Source organism: Mesoplodon mirus, assembly GCF_964341445.2.
Source record: "Mesoplodon mirus genome assembly, chromosome: 3".
NCBI classification, from domain to species: Eukaryota; Metazoa; Chordata; class Mammalia; order Artiodactyla; family Ziphiidae; genus Mesoplodon; species Mesoplodon mirus.
In genome coordinates this window covers 131,031,213-131,048,749 of record NC_138978.1, presented here as the reverse complement: position 1 = coordinate 131,048,749, position 17,537 = coordinate 131,031,213, and the positions used below count along the sequence as shown (strand labels likewise).

The following is a 17,537-nucleotide window of genomic DNA, read 5'->3' as shown; positions in this document are numbered from 1 at the left end:
TTTCATTATTGCTCAGAAATAATTGTCTAGTAACTGCTACAATTTGTTTGACCAATGAGTTGTTTAGAAATGCATTTTTAAATTTACAGACATGAGTCTTTTAAATTATTGTTTTGTTATTGAATTCTAACCTAATTGTATTGTGATCACAAAAGTGTTAGAATCAAATCTTTGGCTTAGCACGTAGTCAAATTTTATAAATTTCTCATGTATACCTAAAGAAAATATATTTTTGTATTGTTGGATTAAGTATGCTATTATTTCCAGTAGATCAGGTGTGTTAAGTGTACTGTTCAAAGTCTTGTGTACTTATTTGACTCATTGTTGACTTGATATTGGCTAAAATTTCCCACTGTGATGGTAGATACGTCACTTTTCCTTGTAGGTATCTAAATTTTTGCTTTTTATTTTGAGTTTATATTTTAGGTGCATATAACTTTAGAATTATTAAGATTTTTTGGAGAATTGAAACTTTGTAGTGACCTTGTTTCTCACTTGTAATGCTTTTCAACTTATGTTCTGTCTTATATTAATATGTTCATGTATCTTTAACCTTTGATTTTCAAGGCCTTAGAATTATTTTTCATTGACTTCTGGCTTCTGCCATTGCAGTTGAGAAGTCTGCTCTCTGTCTAATGGTTTTTCCTTCTTTAAGTAATCATTATTTTCTCTGTAGCTGTTTTAAGAAGTTCAACCTTACCTATTGAGCTATACAACCTTTGCTATTGTAAGTTTCTTTATACTTATCCTACTTTTGATTTATTATACTTCCTGAATCTGAAGATTAAAGCCTTTCATCAATTCTGAAAATTCAGTTACTATCTTTTCAAATCCTAGTTTTCTCTCATTCTCTTTCTTCCTTCTTTTTAAATTTCCATAATAGAAACATGCCACCGTTTCATTCGGTCCTTCCTGATGCTTCAAATCTTTTCATATTTCCTATCTTTTTATTTCCCGTGACTCATTCTAGACTATTTTTTCAAATGTTTCTTTCAGTTTTCTAGTTCTCTCATCATCTGTGTTTAAAGGTTTTAATTCCTAAAATCCTACTATCTAGAGTAAAGTACCATTGTATATTATATTCTACCATTTCTGCATTATTGCATCCATAACTTGCTGTGTAATCTGTTGGGTGCAGTACAAAATAAATATGGAGGGCCTCTGGTTCAAAAGCCAAGGGAAAAATACCATAAAAAGTATTAAATATAAAGCTTTTCCTTTCTTCTGTGGTTACTCTCTACCCGTCATGGCACTTTTTATTTGGAATATAATGTCATGCTCCCTTGGACATGAGAATACTCTTGGGTCAAGTGCAAGCTCATATAGTCACCAGGCTTAGCGTGTGTGCAGCCCATTAGCTGCTCAATTTTCCCTCTCAACAGTCATTGGACTGACATATAATACTTCAGCCAGGGGTGGGGTATGAAGAAGTCAAACCAGACATCTTCCCTTATGGTGGACCTACCACCTCAACCCATAGCTGATAGGCAACCCCCAAGGATATTGCAACCTCTGCACTGTGACACCTTTGGTACCTGTATTGGGGGTGGGTAAGAAGCTCATCCCTGCCTAGGTGAGGCCTCCATCAGCCACACCATAATTTTGCTAGCTGGGGTACAGGGAGGACAATTGCTGGCATGCCTTACTTCAAGATGTCACAGGACTGAAACACCCTATGCTGACCCTCCTCATACCTGAGCCCAGAACTAGTTTTCAGGACAAGGAGTGAGAAGGGGAAGGCCAGGCAGGACCCAAGGTGCCAGGGCATAATGAGTGGGTGGCCAAGAGCCTGTCCCATGGGGAAGATAAGTAATAGGAGACAGTACTGCATGAGCCAAACCTCCAAGTGCATGCTTCATTTTCCTATCATACTTCACATACAAACCACAAGTTCAAAGATACATTTATTAAGAATTTCAAGACAGAGACTGCAAAGCATTAAACCTCAAGTACAAGGCCCTGGTGAGCACTGCCTCTCTTCCCTGGGCTTTCCTAACCTACTGACTCTGCCCACAAACCAGAATTCTGACCCGAGGGAAGAGAATTAATGGATCAGCTACTGTATTAGCATCTAAACTCTCTTGCTTTATTCTCTCCCTCCCCTAGGATTAGAATACAGAAAAGGAAGGTAGAAGAATCCAAGGGGTCATGCTCAAATTATCATCTTTTTCAAATTCACTGTAACAATGTTCTGCTTCATCAGTCTATCCCAGTACTCTCTACCTACTATCTGTCTATCCACTTAAACTGCTTTGGCAATGGTACTGAAAGTTTAATGGGATTTTTTTAGTCCTTTTACTGTTTGATTTCTGTACCACATTTAATGCTGGGTATCACTTATTTCTTCTTAAAACTCTCTCATTCCTTCACTAACCTAGTACCAGTATCTTCTCTGTCTTTCTTTTTATTATATATTATTGTTAACTATAGTCACCATGCTGTACATTAGATCCCCAGAACTTATTCATCTGCTTCCTTTGCTGTGCAGAAACATTTTAGTTTAATGTATTCTCACTTTTTGATTTTTACTTTTGTTGCTTGTGCTTTTGATGTCATATACAAAAACTCATTACTAAGCCTGATATCAAAGAGATTCTTCCCTATGTTTTCTTCTAGGAGTTTCACAGTTTTGGGTATAATATTTAAGTTCTCAGTCCATTTTGAGTTGATTTTTTAAAATTTATTTATTTTTGGCTGTGTTAGGTCTTTGTTGCTGTGCACAGGCTTTCTCTAGTTGCGGCGAGTGGGGGCTACTCTGTTGTGGTCTGTGGGCTTCTCATTGCGGTAGCTTCTCTTGTTGTGGAGCACAGGCTCTAGGTGTGTGGGCTTCAGTAGTTGTGACGCACGGGCTCAGTAGTTGTGGCTCACGGGATCTAGAGCACAGGCTCAGTAGTTGTGGCGCATGGGCTTAGTTACTGCGCGGCATGTGGGATCTTCCCAGACCAGGGCTCGAACCCTTGTCCCCTGCATTGGCAGGCAGATTCTTAACCACTACGCTACCAGGGAAGTCCTTGAGTTGATCTTTTGAGTTGTATACGGTAAGGATCCAGTTCCATTGTTTTGCATATGGATATCCAATTTTTCCAACACTATCTCTTCAAGATTATTCTTTGCCCATATCCTGTTCTTGGCGCCCTTGTCAAACATTAGTTGACCATATTTGTGAGGGTTTAATTCTGGGCCCTTATTCTGTTCCATTGCTCCATGTATCTATTTTAATGCCAGTACCATACCATTTTGATTACTATAGATTTGTATTGTACTTTGAAATCAGGAAATGTGATGCCTCTGGCTTTGTTCTTTCTCAAGATTGCTTTGACTCTTTGGGGTCTTTGGGGTTCCATACGTATTTCAGAATTGTTTCTTCTATTCCTGTGAAAATTCCGTTGGATATTTGATACGAATTTCATTGACTCTGTAGAAGGTTTTGGGTAGTATGAACATTTTAACAATATTAGCTCTTCTAATCCACGAACATGGGATATTTTTCCATTTATTTAAGTGTTCCTCAGTTTCTTTCATCAATGTCTTATAATTTTTGGTATATAGATCTTTCACTTCCATGGTTAAATTTATTCCTACGTATTTTATTATTTGTGTTGCTGTTGTTGCTTTCTTTATTTCTTTTTCAGATAGTTTATCATTAGTATATAGAAATGCAACTGATTTCTGCATGTTGATTTTGTATGCTGCAACTTTCCTGAATTTATTGATTAGTTCTAACAATTTTAGGGTGGACTCTTTAGGATTTTCTATATACAAGATTATATCATCAACAAACAGAGAAAATTTTACTTCTTTCTTTCCAATTCTGATGCCTTATTTTTCTTTTTCTTGCCTGCTTGCTTTCTCTAGGACTTCAGTTATTATGTTGAATAGAAATGGTGAGAATGAGTGCCCTTTTCTTGTTCCTGACCTTAAAGGAAAAGGTTTCAACCTTTCATGACTGAGTAGATGTTAGCTGTGGTGTGTCATATCTTGCCTTTATTATGATGAAGTATGTTCCTTCTATATCCAATTTGTTGAGGGTTTTTATCAATCAAGGATAATGTATTTTGTCAAACGCTTTTTTCTGTGTGAATTGAGAAGATCAAATGATTTTTGTCTTTCAGTCTATTAATGTGGTTATAACATTGATTTATTTTCATATATTGCATTCCAGGGACAAATCTCACTTGATCATCATGTATGATCCTTTCAATATGCTGTTGAATTTGGTTTGCTAGTATGTCACTGAGAATATTTGGATCTGTATTCATCAGGGATGTTGGCCTGTAGTTTTCTTTTCTTGTAGTGCCCTTATCTGGTTTTGATATTGGGCTAATGCTGCACTTGCAAAAAAAAGTTTTGAAATATCCATTCCTCTTCAGTTTTTTGGAAGAGTTTGGAAAGAATTGGTATCAATTCTTCTTTAAATGCTTGGTAGAATTCACTGATGAAGCCATCAAATACTGGGCTTTTTCTTTGTTGGGTGATTTTTGCTTACTGATTCAAGCTCCTGACTCATAACTGGTTTGTCTGATACTCTGCTTCTTCATGATTTATTCTTGGTAGGTCATATATTTTTAGGAATTTATCCATTTCTACTAGATTGTCTGATATTTTGGCCTACAATTGTTCATAGTAGTCTTTTAAATTTTTTTTTAATTTCTGTAGAATTGGTAGTGATTTTCTCATTTTCATTTCTGATTTCAATAATTTGAGTCTTCTTTCTTTTTTTGTAGGTAGTCTAGCTAAAGTTTTGCCAATTTTGTTTATCTCTTTAAAAAATTCTTAGTTTTATTCTTTTTTCTTTTTTTGGTCTCATTTATTTCTGTTCTATTTCACTGTTATTTCCTCTCCTTTGCTAACTTTGAATTTAGTTTCTTTCTTTTTCTTTTTTTCTATTTTCTTCAGGTATAAAGTTATATTGTTTATTTGAGGTCTTTCTTTTTTCTGAGTGTGGGCATTTATCACTATAAATATCCCTGTTTGACTTGAACTTTTATTGCTCCATCCCATAAGTTTTGTTATGCTGTGTTTTTATTTTCATTGTTTTAAGATTTTTTTTAATTTTCCTTTTTTATTTCATCTTTGACCCATTGGTTGTTCAGAAGTGTGTTGTTTAATTTACACATATTTGTGAATTTTCTAGTATTCTCTCTGTTATTGATCTAGTTTCATACCATGGTATGAAAAGATGAAGAAAAATCAGAAAAGATACTTGGTATGATTTCTTTTAAATCTTTAAAATCTTTTAAAATTTGCTAAGACTTGTTTTTACCTCACATTTGATCTCTCCTGAAGAATGTTCCATGTGTGCTTGAGAAGACTGTGTGTTCTGCTGTTGGATGGAATGTTCTTTAGGCCCGTTTGGTGTAAAGTATAGTTCAAGTACAGCATTCCTTTATTGATTTTCTGTCTAGATGATCTATCCATTGTTGAAAATGGAATCCTCTACTATTATTATATTGTTGTGTATTTCTCCTTTTAGATCTGTTAGTTTTTGCATAATATATTAGATGCTCTGATGTTGGGTGCATATATATTTACAATTGTTATTTCCTCTTGAATAATTGGTATTTATCATTATATATTAAATTTCTTTGTCTCTTGTTACACATTTTTACTTAAAGTCTATTTTTCCTGATATAAGTATAGCTATCCCCACTCTTTTGTTTGTTTGTTTTCATTTACCTGGAATATGTTTTACCATCCCTTCACTTTGAGCCTATATATGTCCTTGAAGCTGAGGTGAGTCTTTTATAGGCAGCATATAGTTGGGTCTTGTTTTTTATTTATCCACGCAGCCACTGTATGCCTTTTGATTTACATTTAAAGTAATTTTTTTAAGATAAGGACTTGTTAATGCTGCTTTATTAATTATGTTCCGGCTCTTTTGTATCCATTTGTTCCTTTCTTCCTCTCTTGCTGTTCTTTTGTGAATTGATTATTTTCCATAGTGGTATTCTTTTACTTCCTTCTATTCATCTTGTATGTATCTACTATAACTGGTGTGTGTGTGGTTGAAACATCTTATAGATATAACAGATTGTCTTTTCATTTTTTATTGAAATATAGTTGATACACAATATTGTGTTAGTTTCAGGTGTACAACAAAATGATTTAGTTTTATGTGCCTATATTTTTTTCAGATTATTTTCCATTATAGGTTATTAATAGATTTTGAATATAGTTCCCTGTGCTATACAGTAAATCCTTGTTGCTTATCTATTTTATGTATAGTAGTTTGTATATGTTAATCCCATACTCCTAATTTATACCTGCTTCCCATTCCCCTTTGGTAACCATAAGTTTATTTTCTATGTCTGTGAGTTAGTTTCTGTTTTGTATATAGATTCACTTTATTATTTTATAGATTCCACATATAAGTGGAATATAATATTTGTCTTTCTCTGACTTACTTCACTAAGTGTAATATTCTCTAGGTCCATCCATTATTGCTGCAAATGGCAATAATTCATTCTTTTTATGGCTGAGTGATATTCCATTGTATATATGTACCACATCTTCTTTATCCATTCCTCTGTTGGTGGACATTTAGGTTGCTTCCATATATTGGCTATTGTAAATAGTGCTGCTATGAACATTGGGGTGCATATATCAAATTAGAGTTTTTGTCTTTTCTGGATATATACCCAGGAGTGGGATAGCTGGATCATATGGTAGCTCTGTTTTTGGTTTTTCAAGGAACTTCCATATTGTTTTCCATAGTGGCTGCACCAATTTGTATTCCCACCAACAATTTAGGAGGGTTACCTTTCTTCCACACCCTCTCCAGCATTTATTGACTGTAGGCTTTTGATGATAGCCATTCTGACCAGTGTAAGGTGATACTTCATTGTGGTTTTGATTTGCATTTATCTTAATAATTAGCAGCATTCAGCCTCTTTTATGTGCCTGTTGGCCATCTCTATGTCTTCTTTGGAGAAATGTCTATTTAGAGGTCTTTTGCCCAATTTTTGATTGGGTTGTTTGTTTTTATTATATTGAGTTGTATGAACCACTTGTATATTTTGGATATTAACCCTTTCTCAGTTGCATCATTTGCAAATATTTCTCCCTTTCCATAGGTTGTCTTTTCATTTTGTTGATGGTTTCCTTTGCTGTGCAATAGCTTTTAAGTTTAATTGGGTCCCATTTGTTTATTTTTGCTTTTATTTCTTTTGCCTTGGGAGACTGATCTAAGAAAACATTAGTACAATTTATGTCAGAGAATGTTCTGCCTATGTTCTCTTCTAGGAGTTTTATGATGTACTATTTTATATTTAGGTCTTTAAACCATTTTCAGATATTTTTTAATATGGTGTGAGGGAGTGTTCTAATTTCATTGATTTACATGTAGCTGTCCAGCTTTCCCAATACCACTTGTTGAAGAAACTGCCTTTTCACCATTATATATCCTTGCCTCCTTTGTCACAGATTATTTGACCATAGGTGTGTGGGTTTGTTTCTGAGATCTCTGTTCTGATCCATTGATCTACACATCTGTTTTTGTGCCAATACCACATGTTTTGATTATGTGGCTTTGTAGGATAGTCTGAAGTCTGAGGGTTATGCCTCCAGCTTTGTTCTTTTTCCTCAGGATTACTTTGGCAATTCTGGGTCTTTTATGGTTCCATATAAGTTTTAGCATTATTTGTTCTAGTTCTGTGAAGAAATGTCATGGGTATTTTGATAGGGATTGCACTAAATCTGTAGATTGCTTTGGGTAATATGGCCATTTTAACAATATTAACTCTTCCCATCCAAGAGCATGGGCTATATTTCCATTTCTTTAAATTATCTTCAATTTACTTTATCAGTGTTTTATAGTTTTCAATGTATAGATTTTTCACCTCCTTTGTTAAGTTTGTTGCTATTTTTTTAATGAGATTTTTCAACAGGATTGTGTTTTTACTTTCTCTTTCTGATATTTCATTGTTAGTATAAAAATGCAACAGATTTCTATATATTAATCTTTTATCCTGCTACCTTGCTGAATTCATTTATTAGTTCTAGTAGTTTTTGTGTGGAGACTTTAGGGTTCTCTATATAGAGTATCATGTCATCTGCAGATAGTGATAGTTTACTTCTTCCCTTCCAACTTGGATATCTTTTATTTATGTCTCTTGTTTGATTGCTGTGGGTAGGACATCCAATACTATATTGAAGAGAAATGGTGAGTGTGGGGATCCTTGTCCTGTTGCAGATTTTAGTGGGAAGGGTTTCAGCTTTTCAGCATTGAGCATTATGTTGGCTGTGGGTTTGTCATAAATGGCTTTTATTATATTGAGATATGTTCCACATATACCCACTTTGGTGAGAGTTTTTATCTCGAATGGATGCTGAATTTTGTCAAATGCTTTCTCTGTGTCTATTGAGATGATCATGTGGTTTTTGTCTTTACTTTTCTAAATGAGGTGGCTGTGTTGCTGCCTGGGAGCAGGGCTGCCAGATTTGGCACTAAGCTGTGGTGTGGAGTGGATGGAGCCAGGGCACTCTGAGTGGCTCCTTGCCGTATACTCCTGTCCAGGGCCTGTCCACCTGAGATTTAGAGCCTAGCCCCACGTTCTTGTGGTGCAGCCCTGTGTGCACACTGACAGTGTCTGCTACATCTGGACTCACCACCACTGTGTACACATGCTGATAATGGGCTCTGAGGCTCCCCCTAGTCATACCCCATGTTCTTCAGTTGTCTCTGCTTAGCTAGAGTCCTCTGCCAGGGCCTGTCTGCCCAAGATTCAATGCTTGTCCACTCTGTATTCTTGTGACATCACCCAGTGTGCCCACTGACATCTGCCAGGTTTGATCTGCTGCTCCCATGTGTGTGCTGACAGTGATCTCTGCAGTTCTGCCCAGATCATACCCAAGGTGTCCCATCTGTCTCTGCATAGGTAGAATGAATCTTTGCTAGAGTTTGCACCAGGCAGTGGTGTACAGAGAGCAGAGCAAGGGTGTTTGCCCCTTCAGACTGGGAAGTGCAGCAAGGCAGCAGCCACCAGTGCAAGTCTCTCTCTCCTCCTTGATTGTTAGCAAGCCAGCATGTGTGCACTCCTTGAGAGCAGAGTCTAGGCTTCTCCAGTCCTTCTGTCTGTCTCAGTGGATTTCCCAGCAGGTAAGTGGGCTCCCTAGGACAGCCAGTGAGGATCTTCTCTTTCTTACAGATCCCTTCCATGGGTGCCGGTCCTGACCTGATGTGCTTTTTTTTTCTGTCCTACCCAGTTATGTGGGGATCTTTCTTGAAGTTTTGGTTGTTAGGAGATCTTCTGCCAGTTTTCAGTTAGTTTTCTGTGAGACTTGTTCCACACGTAGATGTATTTTTGATGTGTTTGTGAGGGAAGGTGAGCTCCACATCCTCCTACTCTGTTATCTTGATCCCTCTCCAAAATCTATAACAGATTATTTCAAGCTAATAACTACTTATCTTCTATTGCATACAAAACCTCTACCCTTTTACTATCCCTCCATATTTTATGTTTTTGATGTCACAATTTACATCTCTTTATATTCTGTTTCTACTAATAAATTATTGTTGCCATAACTGTTTTTAATACATTTTGCCCTTTAACATTTATGCTAGAGGTAAGTGGTTAACACATCACCTTATTAAAATATTAACATATTCTGAATCTGACTATATACTTGCCTTTACCAGTGTGTTGGATATTTTCATATGTTTTCATTTTACTAATTAAAGGCCTTTCATTTTGGCTTTAAGAACTTTTCAGCATTTCTTGTGAGACAGATCTTATGATGATGAACTTCCTCAGCTTTTGTTTGTTTGGGAAAATCTTTATCTTGCATTCATTTTGAAGGACAAATTACCTGGGTAAAGTGTTCTTGACTGAGAGTTTTTTTTTTTTTCTTGCAGCACTTTGAATATATCTCCCCTGGCCTACTCTCCCCTGGCCTGCAAAGTTTTTCCTAGAAATCCACTATTAGCCTTATGGGGTTTCCCTTTTTGAGAGAATTTTTTTCTCTTGCTGCTTTTAAAATTTTCTTTTTTGTCTTTAGTTTTATACATTTCCATCTTAATGGTCTTGGAAAAGATCATTTGAGATTGAAATCTTGGGATGACCTGTTAGCTTCATGAACTTTGACGTCAAATCTCTCCCCAGGTTTGGGAAACTCTAAGCTATTACACATTTTTAATAAGCCTCTGCCTCTTTTTCCCCGTCTTTTCCTTATGGGACTCCAATGATGCATAAATTATTTCTCTTAATGGTGTCCTATAAATCTCATAGGCTTTTGTCATTCCTTTTTATTCTTTTTGCTCTTCTGACTAGATAATTTCAAAAGATCTGTCTTTGGGTTCACTGGTTATTTCTTCTGCTTGTTCCAGTCTGCTGTTGAAGTTTCTTATAAATTCTTCACTGCAGTCATTGTATTCCTCAGTGCCACAATTTGTTTCTTCCTTATGTTTTCTACCTCTTTGTTGAACTTCTCATTTTGTTCTAGTATTGTTTTTCTAATTTCATTAAATTGCTTGTCTTTGTTCTCTCATAGCTCTCTGAGCATCTTTAGAACCCTATTTTGAATTCTTTTTCAGGCTATTTGTGTATATGTATCCATTTCCTTAGGGGTCATTGCTGGAGTTTACTGTGTTCCTTAAGTGGTGTCATGTTTCCCTGATTCTTCATGGTCCCTGTAGCTTGTGTAGGTGTCTGCACATTTGTAGAAGTAATCAGCACTTCCAGTTGTCACAGACTGACTTCATTAAGAAAAAACCTTCACCTGTGGTTGTGCATGCTGGAGCATTCTGTGACTGCAAGTCTAGTGGTGTGGGGCACCACGTGCAGGAGCAACTGGTGGCTCTGGATCCAGTGGGGCATGTTTCATCAACTCAGTCCACTGGGGCCCAAAACATCAAGAATTGCATTGTGTTTACCAAATGCTGCAGGGTGACCAGGGTGACTGCAAGGGCTATGATAGTCCTCAGCAGTGCTTCCAGGTCCAGTAGCTAGGGACCAAAGCAGGCAGCAGTAGTGGCCCAAGCCAGTACTGTGCACATGCTCAGCTGTAGGGTTTAGTTTTAGATGCCTGTGTACTGGAGGGGATTTTTTTGATAAACTTCATACTTTCTGAACTTTGGGCACATTTGCCTGTCAGGATTTATAGTACTTATTTTCAGTGGCTTTCTCATATAACAGATTGAACGTAAAAATATTATTTTTGTTATGCAGTCTCAGCAACTCACTGCATGCACATTTACTGATTCCCCAAACATCTTCATTTTTTTTTGTACCTAATAATGTTCTAAGCACTATGCACAAATGAAAACACAGTCCTGAGTCATTGACTTTTAGAGATTATATGATTTTAAAAATACAGATATCTTTAAAGTGACAATAATTACTTTCTAAAAAACATATAACTAAACATACAAGTGAATGTTGCTCCTTTAAGAAAATTTACACTGAATGGCTGATAAATGAAGCATTTGCAGTGCTAATTGATAAATTTGGTTTTGACATAAATTAAAACATGTAAACTCTGTAGAATTCTTTTTTGGGGGGACCATGCTATGTGGCATGCAGGATTTTAGTTCCCTGACCAGGGGTTGAACCTGCAGCCCCTGCATTGGAAGCACGGAGTCTTAACCACTGGACCATCAGGGAAGTCCCTAAACTCTATAGACTTTTTAATGTGCATTGATCATGTCAAATTTTTAAAGAAGATTAATCATGCAACTTTGGCTATGTGAGCTTACAGTATTATTAAGAAAGTATATAGATTCATGCCCCTCAGCCTTTTGTTGACAACACGTGAGGATCAATAATTATATTTAATTATTGACATGAGTTTTTTTAACATTTAGTATTTAATCATTTATGTATCTGTGATGGAATATAAAGAGAATATTCAAAGATTTATAAACATGTATGTTGAAAGTAGAATATTCAAACTAATATTTAACATGCTGTTTACTAAAATATGATTTCTCTTTTTCCCAACAGAAATTTCACTAACAATTTAACCCAGGTAAAACTTTTTAAAGTTTTTGTATATCCCTCATATATTACTACTATATTATTTCCATTTTATCTTCCATATTTACTAGAAGAGGAATTTTCTAAACTAATTTTCAATAAAATTCGCTTAGAGCAGTGGTTACTCAAGTTATAGACTAAGATTCCCTAGTCTTCACAGACCTTTTTAGAAGGTCCACGAGGTCTGTGCTTTTCCAGCTACATATCTGTGTGAGGATAGATTTCCCCCCATATACTTCCACCAAAATAACGTATACCAACAGCTTGAATGTAGGAGCATAGATGATAAGCCAGCTCTCTTCTATTAAGGCAGATATGAAAGAGATTTTACAATGTAAAATGTAAAACAACCAATCTTCTTACTATTTTTTATCTTGGAAAATAATTATTTTTTCATAAAAATATGTTAGTTAATGTTAATATGTAATAGGTCTATCATAAATTTTAAAATAAATTAATAAATATCTTTAAATATTCTCAATTTTAATTTGTTATATGGTAATAAATATTGATAGAGCTAACCCACATAAAACAACAGCTCTGTGGGATTCTCAATAACATTTAAGCCTATGAAGGGGTTTTGAGATCCAAAAGTTTTGACATCTGGATTGGAGGCTGATTAGAAGTATGACAGAGAGATATATTCAAAAATTTGAAAATTGAAATAAGGTGGTAATATTTGGAAACTTAAGCTCTATAAATATTTCCATTTTCTCAACATAGTGATTTAGTGGAAAGAAGAGGCAGAAAAATAATAAGAAAAAATAAACTTCCTATATTGGATCAAGAGGGCTGAATGAGCTCATGTGTTCATATGTATCCCTATCCCAGTCCCAGTTGACATTATAGGATTATTTATTAAGTAAGTCTATAACTATAACAGTGAAAAAAAGGAAGAAAGAGTATTATCCGTGGATAAGGTATTTTAAGACAGAAAATAGAGAGAAACTTCTAAAAGTAGAATACCTATTACAGACCCAAATAATGCAGAATAGCCTCCATCTTGCTCAAAACATATAGAAATGCCTTTACAAAATACGTGTGTATAATACTAGTGTAGGCTTTTACATTAATATTGGTACGCATGTGTATAGAATTTAAAAGCAAGTAAAGGAATTTCCTAGTTGTCAGAAGTAACTAAAGAACTAAAATCCAGAGTTAGAGAAGAATGAATTCTGAAGTAAGGTAATTAGACAGAATATAAGCCCTAGTAGACAAAGGGTGATGTTTTAACATGTGTGTGGGAATAGAAAATGAAGCCTCCAACCTATGGGAGAGGGAGGAGCTGAAACTAACCTCCCTACACAAAGCTAGGATTTATGAAAGGTCTGTAAAATGAGAACTAGTAAGGCTTCACTCACTGTCTTAGAGTAATTTCAAATAAATGATACATCGTTTTGGGGGCTGTAAATGGACAAGGAGTTACCTTCAAAGAGTTTCAGGTGGATGCCCAAGTTAAACACCTCTCAAGAGGTTGGGGAACCTAGAGCCGAGTGGTAAACACAAAAATACAAGCAGTGAAACACATAGGGAGGAGGCAGAGGTGATTATAAAATCCATTTCATAACCAAGGGTGTATAGGACTCTCATAGAAAACAAACCCTCTGAAAATAATCTCAAAATAAAAGCTATAAACCACAAAAATAGACAAAACTGCCTGGAATAGACACACACATAAACTTTCTCACACATATGGAGAAAGTTCATACTTTTCAAAACTAAAGATGAGAACCATCTGAAAGATGATTAAATCCATATTTTAAATGGTCACAAAGATAAAAGAAGGGATAAATACAAAGAAAACAAGAATGAGGATTTTGCATAATTGTACAACATTGAAAAGTATCCTTTATAAATGTCTTAAGATGAAAAAATAGGCATCTAAAAACAAAAATTCAGGTTAAATAGAAGACTACATACAGTTGACAAAATTGCAGAATTAGTGATTTGGAATGGGGGTCATGCAGAATGTAGAACATAAAAATGAAAAGATGGAAAAGCATCGATGAACTATGAACAAGCAGCATGCAAAAAGGAGACCCCAAACACAGTAAGATAAACAAAATGAGAAGACAGAGAAATATGCAGCAGATGAAGGATCAAGGTAAAAACCCACCAGACCAAACGAATGAAGAGGAAATAGGCAGTCTACCTGAAAAAGAATTCAGAGTAATGATAGGAAAGATGATCCAAAATCTCAGAAATAGAATGGAGAAAATACAAGAAATGTTTAACAAGGACCTAGAAGAACTACAGAGCAAACAATGATGAAAAACACAATAATGAAATTAAAAATACTGTACAAGGAATCCATACCAGAATAACTGAGGGAAAAGAATGGATAAGTGAGATGGAAGACAAAATGGTGGAAATGACTACTGAGGAGCAGAATAAAGAAAAAACAATGAAAAGAATTGAACAGAATCTCAGAGGCCTCTGGGACAACACTAAACACACCAACATTCAAATTATAGGGGTCCCAGAAGAAGAAGAGAAAAAGAAAGGGACTGAGACAATATTTGAAGAGATTATAGTTGAAAACTTCCCTAACATGGGAAAGGAAATAGTCATTCAAGTCCAGGAAGTGAACAGAGTCCCATACAGGATAAATCTAAGGAGAAACAAACCAAGACACCTATTAATCAAATGATCAAAAATTAAATACAAAGAAAAATATTAAAAAGCAGCAATGGAAAACCAACAAATAACATACAAGGAAATCCCCATAAGGTTAACAGCTGATCTTTCAGCAGAAACTCTGCAAGCCAGAAGGGAGTGGCAAGACATATTTAAAATGATCAAAGAGAAAAACCTGAAACCACGATTACTCTAGCCAGCAAGGATCTCATTCAGATTCAATGGAGAAATCAAAAGCTTTACAAACAAGCAAAAGTTAAGACAATTCACCACCAAACCAGCTTTACAACAAATGCTAAAGAAACTTCTCTAGGCAGGAAACACAAGAAGAAACAGTCCTACAAAAACAAACCCAAAACAATTTAAAAAATACTAATAGGAACATACATATCGATAACTGCCTTAAATGTAACTGGATTAAATGCTCCCACCAAGAGACATTGACTGGCTAAATGGATAAAAAAACAAGACCCATATATATGCTGTCTACAAGAGATCCACTTCAGACCTAGGGACACATACAGACTGAAAGTGAGGGGATGGAAAAAGATATTGCATGCAAATGGAAATCAAAAGAAAGCTGGAGTAGCAAAACTCATATCAGACAAAATAGACTTTAAAATAAAGACTATTACAATAGACAATGAAGGAAACTACATAATGATCAAAGGATCAGTCCAAAAGGAAGATACACCAATTGTAAATATTTATGCACCCAACAAAGGAGCACCACAATGCATAAGGCAAATGCTAACAGCCATAAAAGGGGAAATTGACAGTACCACAACAATAGTAGGGGACTTTAGCACACCACTTACACCAATGGACAGATCGTCCATACAGAAAATAAATAAGGAAACACAAGCTTTAAATGGCACATTAGACCAGATGGGCTTAATTGATATTTATACGACATTCCATCCAAAAACAACAGAATACACTCCTCAAGTGCATGTGGAACGTTCTCCAGGATAGATCATATCTTGGGTCACAAATCACGCCTTGGTAAATTAAAGAAAATTGCAATCATATCAAGTATCTTTTCTGACCACAAGGCTATGAGACTAGATATCAATTACAGAAAAAAACTGTAAAAAATACAAACACATAGAGGCTAAACAATGTGCTAGTAAATAACCAAGAGATCACTGAGGAAATCAAAGAGGAAATAAAAAAATACCTAGAAACAAATGACACTGAAAACACGATGACCCAAAATCTATGGGATGCAGCAAACGCAGTTCTAAGAGGTAAGTTTATTACGATGCAATCCTATCTCAAGAAACGAGAAATCTCAAATAAACAACCTAACCTTACACATAAAGCAATTAGAGAAAGAAGAAAAACAACAACAATAAACCCAAAGTTAGCAGAAGAAAAGAAATCATAAAGATCAGATAAAAAATAAATGAAAAAGAGATGAAGAAATAATAGCAAAGATCAATAAAACTAAAAGTTGGTTCTTTGAGAAGATAATCAAAATTGATAAACCATTAGCCAGACTCATCAAGAAAAAGGGAGAAGATTCAAATCAACAGAATTAGAAATGAACAAGGAGAAGTAACAACTGACACTGCAGAAATACAAAGGATCATGAGACACTACTACAAGCAACTCTATGCCAATAAAATGGACAACATGGAAGAAATGGACAAATGCTTAGAAAACTACAACCTTCCAAGACTGAACCAGGAAGAAATAGAAAATATGAACATACGAATCACTAGCACTGAAACTGAAACTGTGCTTAAAAATCTTCCAACAAAGAAAAGCCCAGGACCAGATGGCTTCACAGGTGAATTCTAGCAAACATTTAGAGAAGAGCTAACACCTTTCCTTCTCAAACTCTTCCAAAATATAGTGGAGGGAAGAATATTCCCAAACTCGTTCTACAAGGCCACCATCACCCTGATACCAACACCAGACAAAGATGTCATGAAGAAAGAAAACTACAGGCTAATATCACTGGTGAACATAGATGAAAAAATCCTCAACAAAATACCAGAAAACAGAATCCAGCAGTACATTAAGAGGATCATACACCATGATCAAGTGAGGTTTATCCCAGGAATGCAAGGATTCTCCTATATAGGCAAGTCAATCAATGTGATGCACCATATTAACAAATTGAAGGAAAAAAACCAAATGTTAATCTCAATAGATACAGAAAAAGCTTTCAACAAAATTCAACATGCATTTATGATAAAAACTCTCCCAAAAGTGGGCATAGAGGGAACCTACCTCAACATAATAAAGGCCATATATGACAAACCCACAGCAAGCATCATACCCAATGGTAAAAAACTGAAAGCATTTCCTCTAAGATCAGGAAAAATACAAGGTTGCCCACTCTCACCACTATTATTCAACATAGTTTTGGAAATTCTAGTCACAGCAGTCAGAGAATAACAAGAAATAAAAGGAATCCAAATCATAAAAGAAGAAGTAAAACTGTCACTGTATGCAGATGACATGATAGTATACATAGAAAATCCTAAAAATGCAACCAGAAAACTTAGAGCTAATCAAGGAATCTGATAAAGTAGCAGGATACAAAATTAATGTATCTCAAAATTAATGTAAAATCTCTTGCATTCCTTTACACTAACAACGAAAAATCTGAAAGAGAAATTAAGGAAACAATCCCAGTTACCATTGCAACAAAAAGAATAAAATGCCTAGGAATAAACCTACCTAAGGAGACAAAAGACCTGTATGCAGAAAATTATAAGACACTGATGAAAGAAATCAAAGATGATACAAATAGATGGAGAGATATTCCATGTTCTTGAATTGGAAGAATAAACACTGTGAAAATGACTGTACTACCCAAAGCAATCTACAGAGTCAATGCAATCCCTATCAAACTACCAACGGCATTTTTCACAGAACAAGAACAAAAAATTTCACAATTTGTATGGAAACACA

The 17,537-nt window shown here is 35.3% G+C and overlaps 1 protein-coding gene across 1 annotated transcript in view; it reads left to right on the top strand.

The window, feature by feature from the left end:
- The window catches only part of CATSPERE (catsper channel auxiliary subunit epsilon), a gene marked incomplete at its 3' end in the record, with an annotated part of 244,905 nt that overhangs the window by 50,949 nt on the left and 176,419 nt on the right, over positions 1 to 17,537 (top strand). The window contains exon 6 of the mRNA XM_082615756.1: positions 11,940 to 11,964. Coding sequence (XP_082471882.1) covers positions 11,940 to 11,964 — 25 coding nt within the window. The remainder of the gene's footprint in view (positions 1 to 11,939; positions 11,965 to 17,537) is intronic.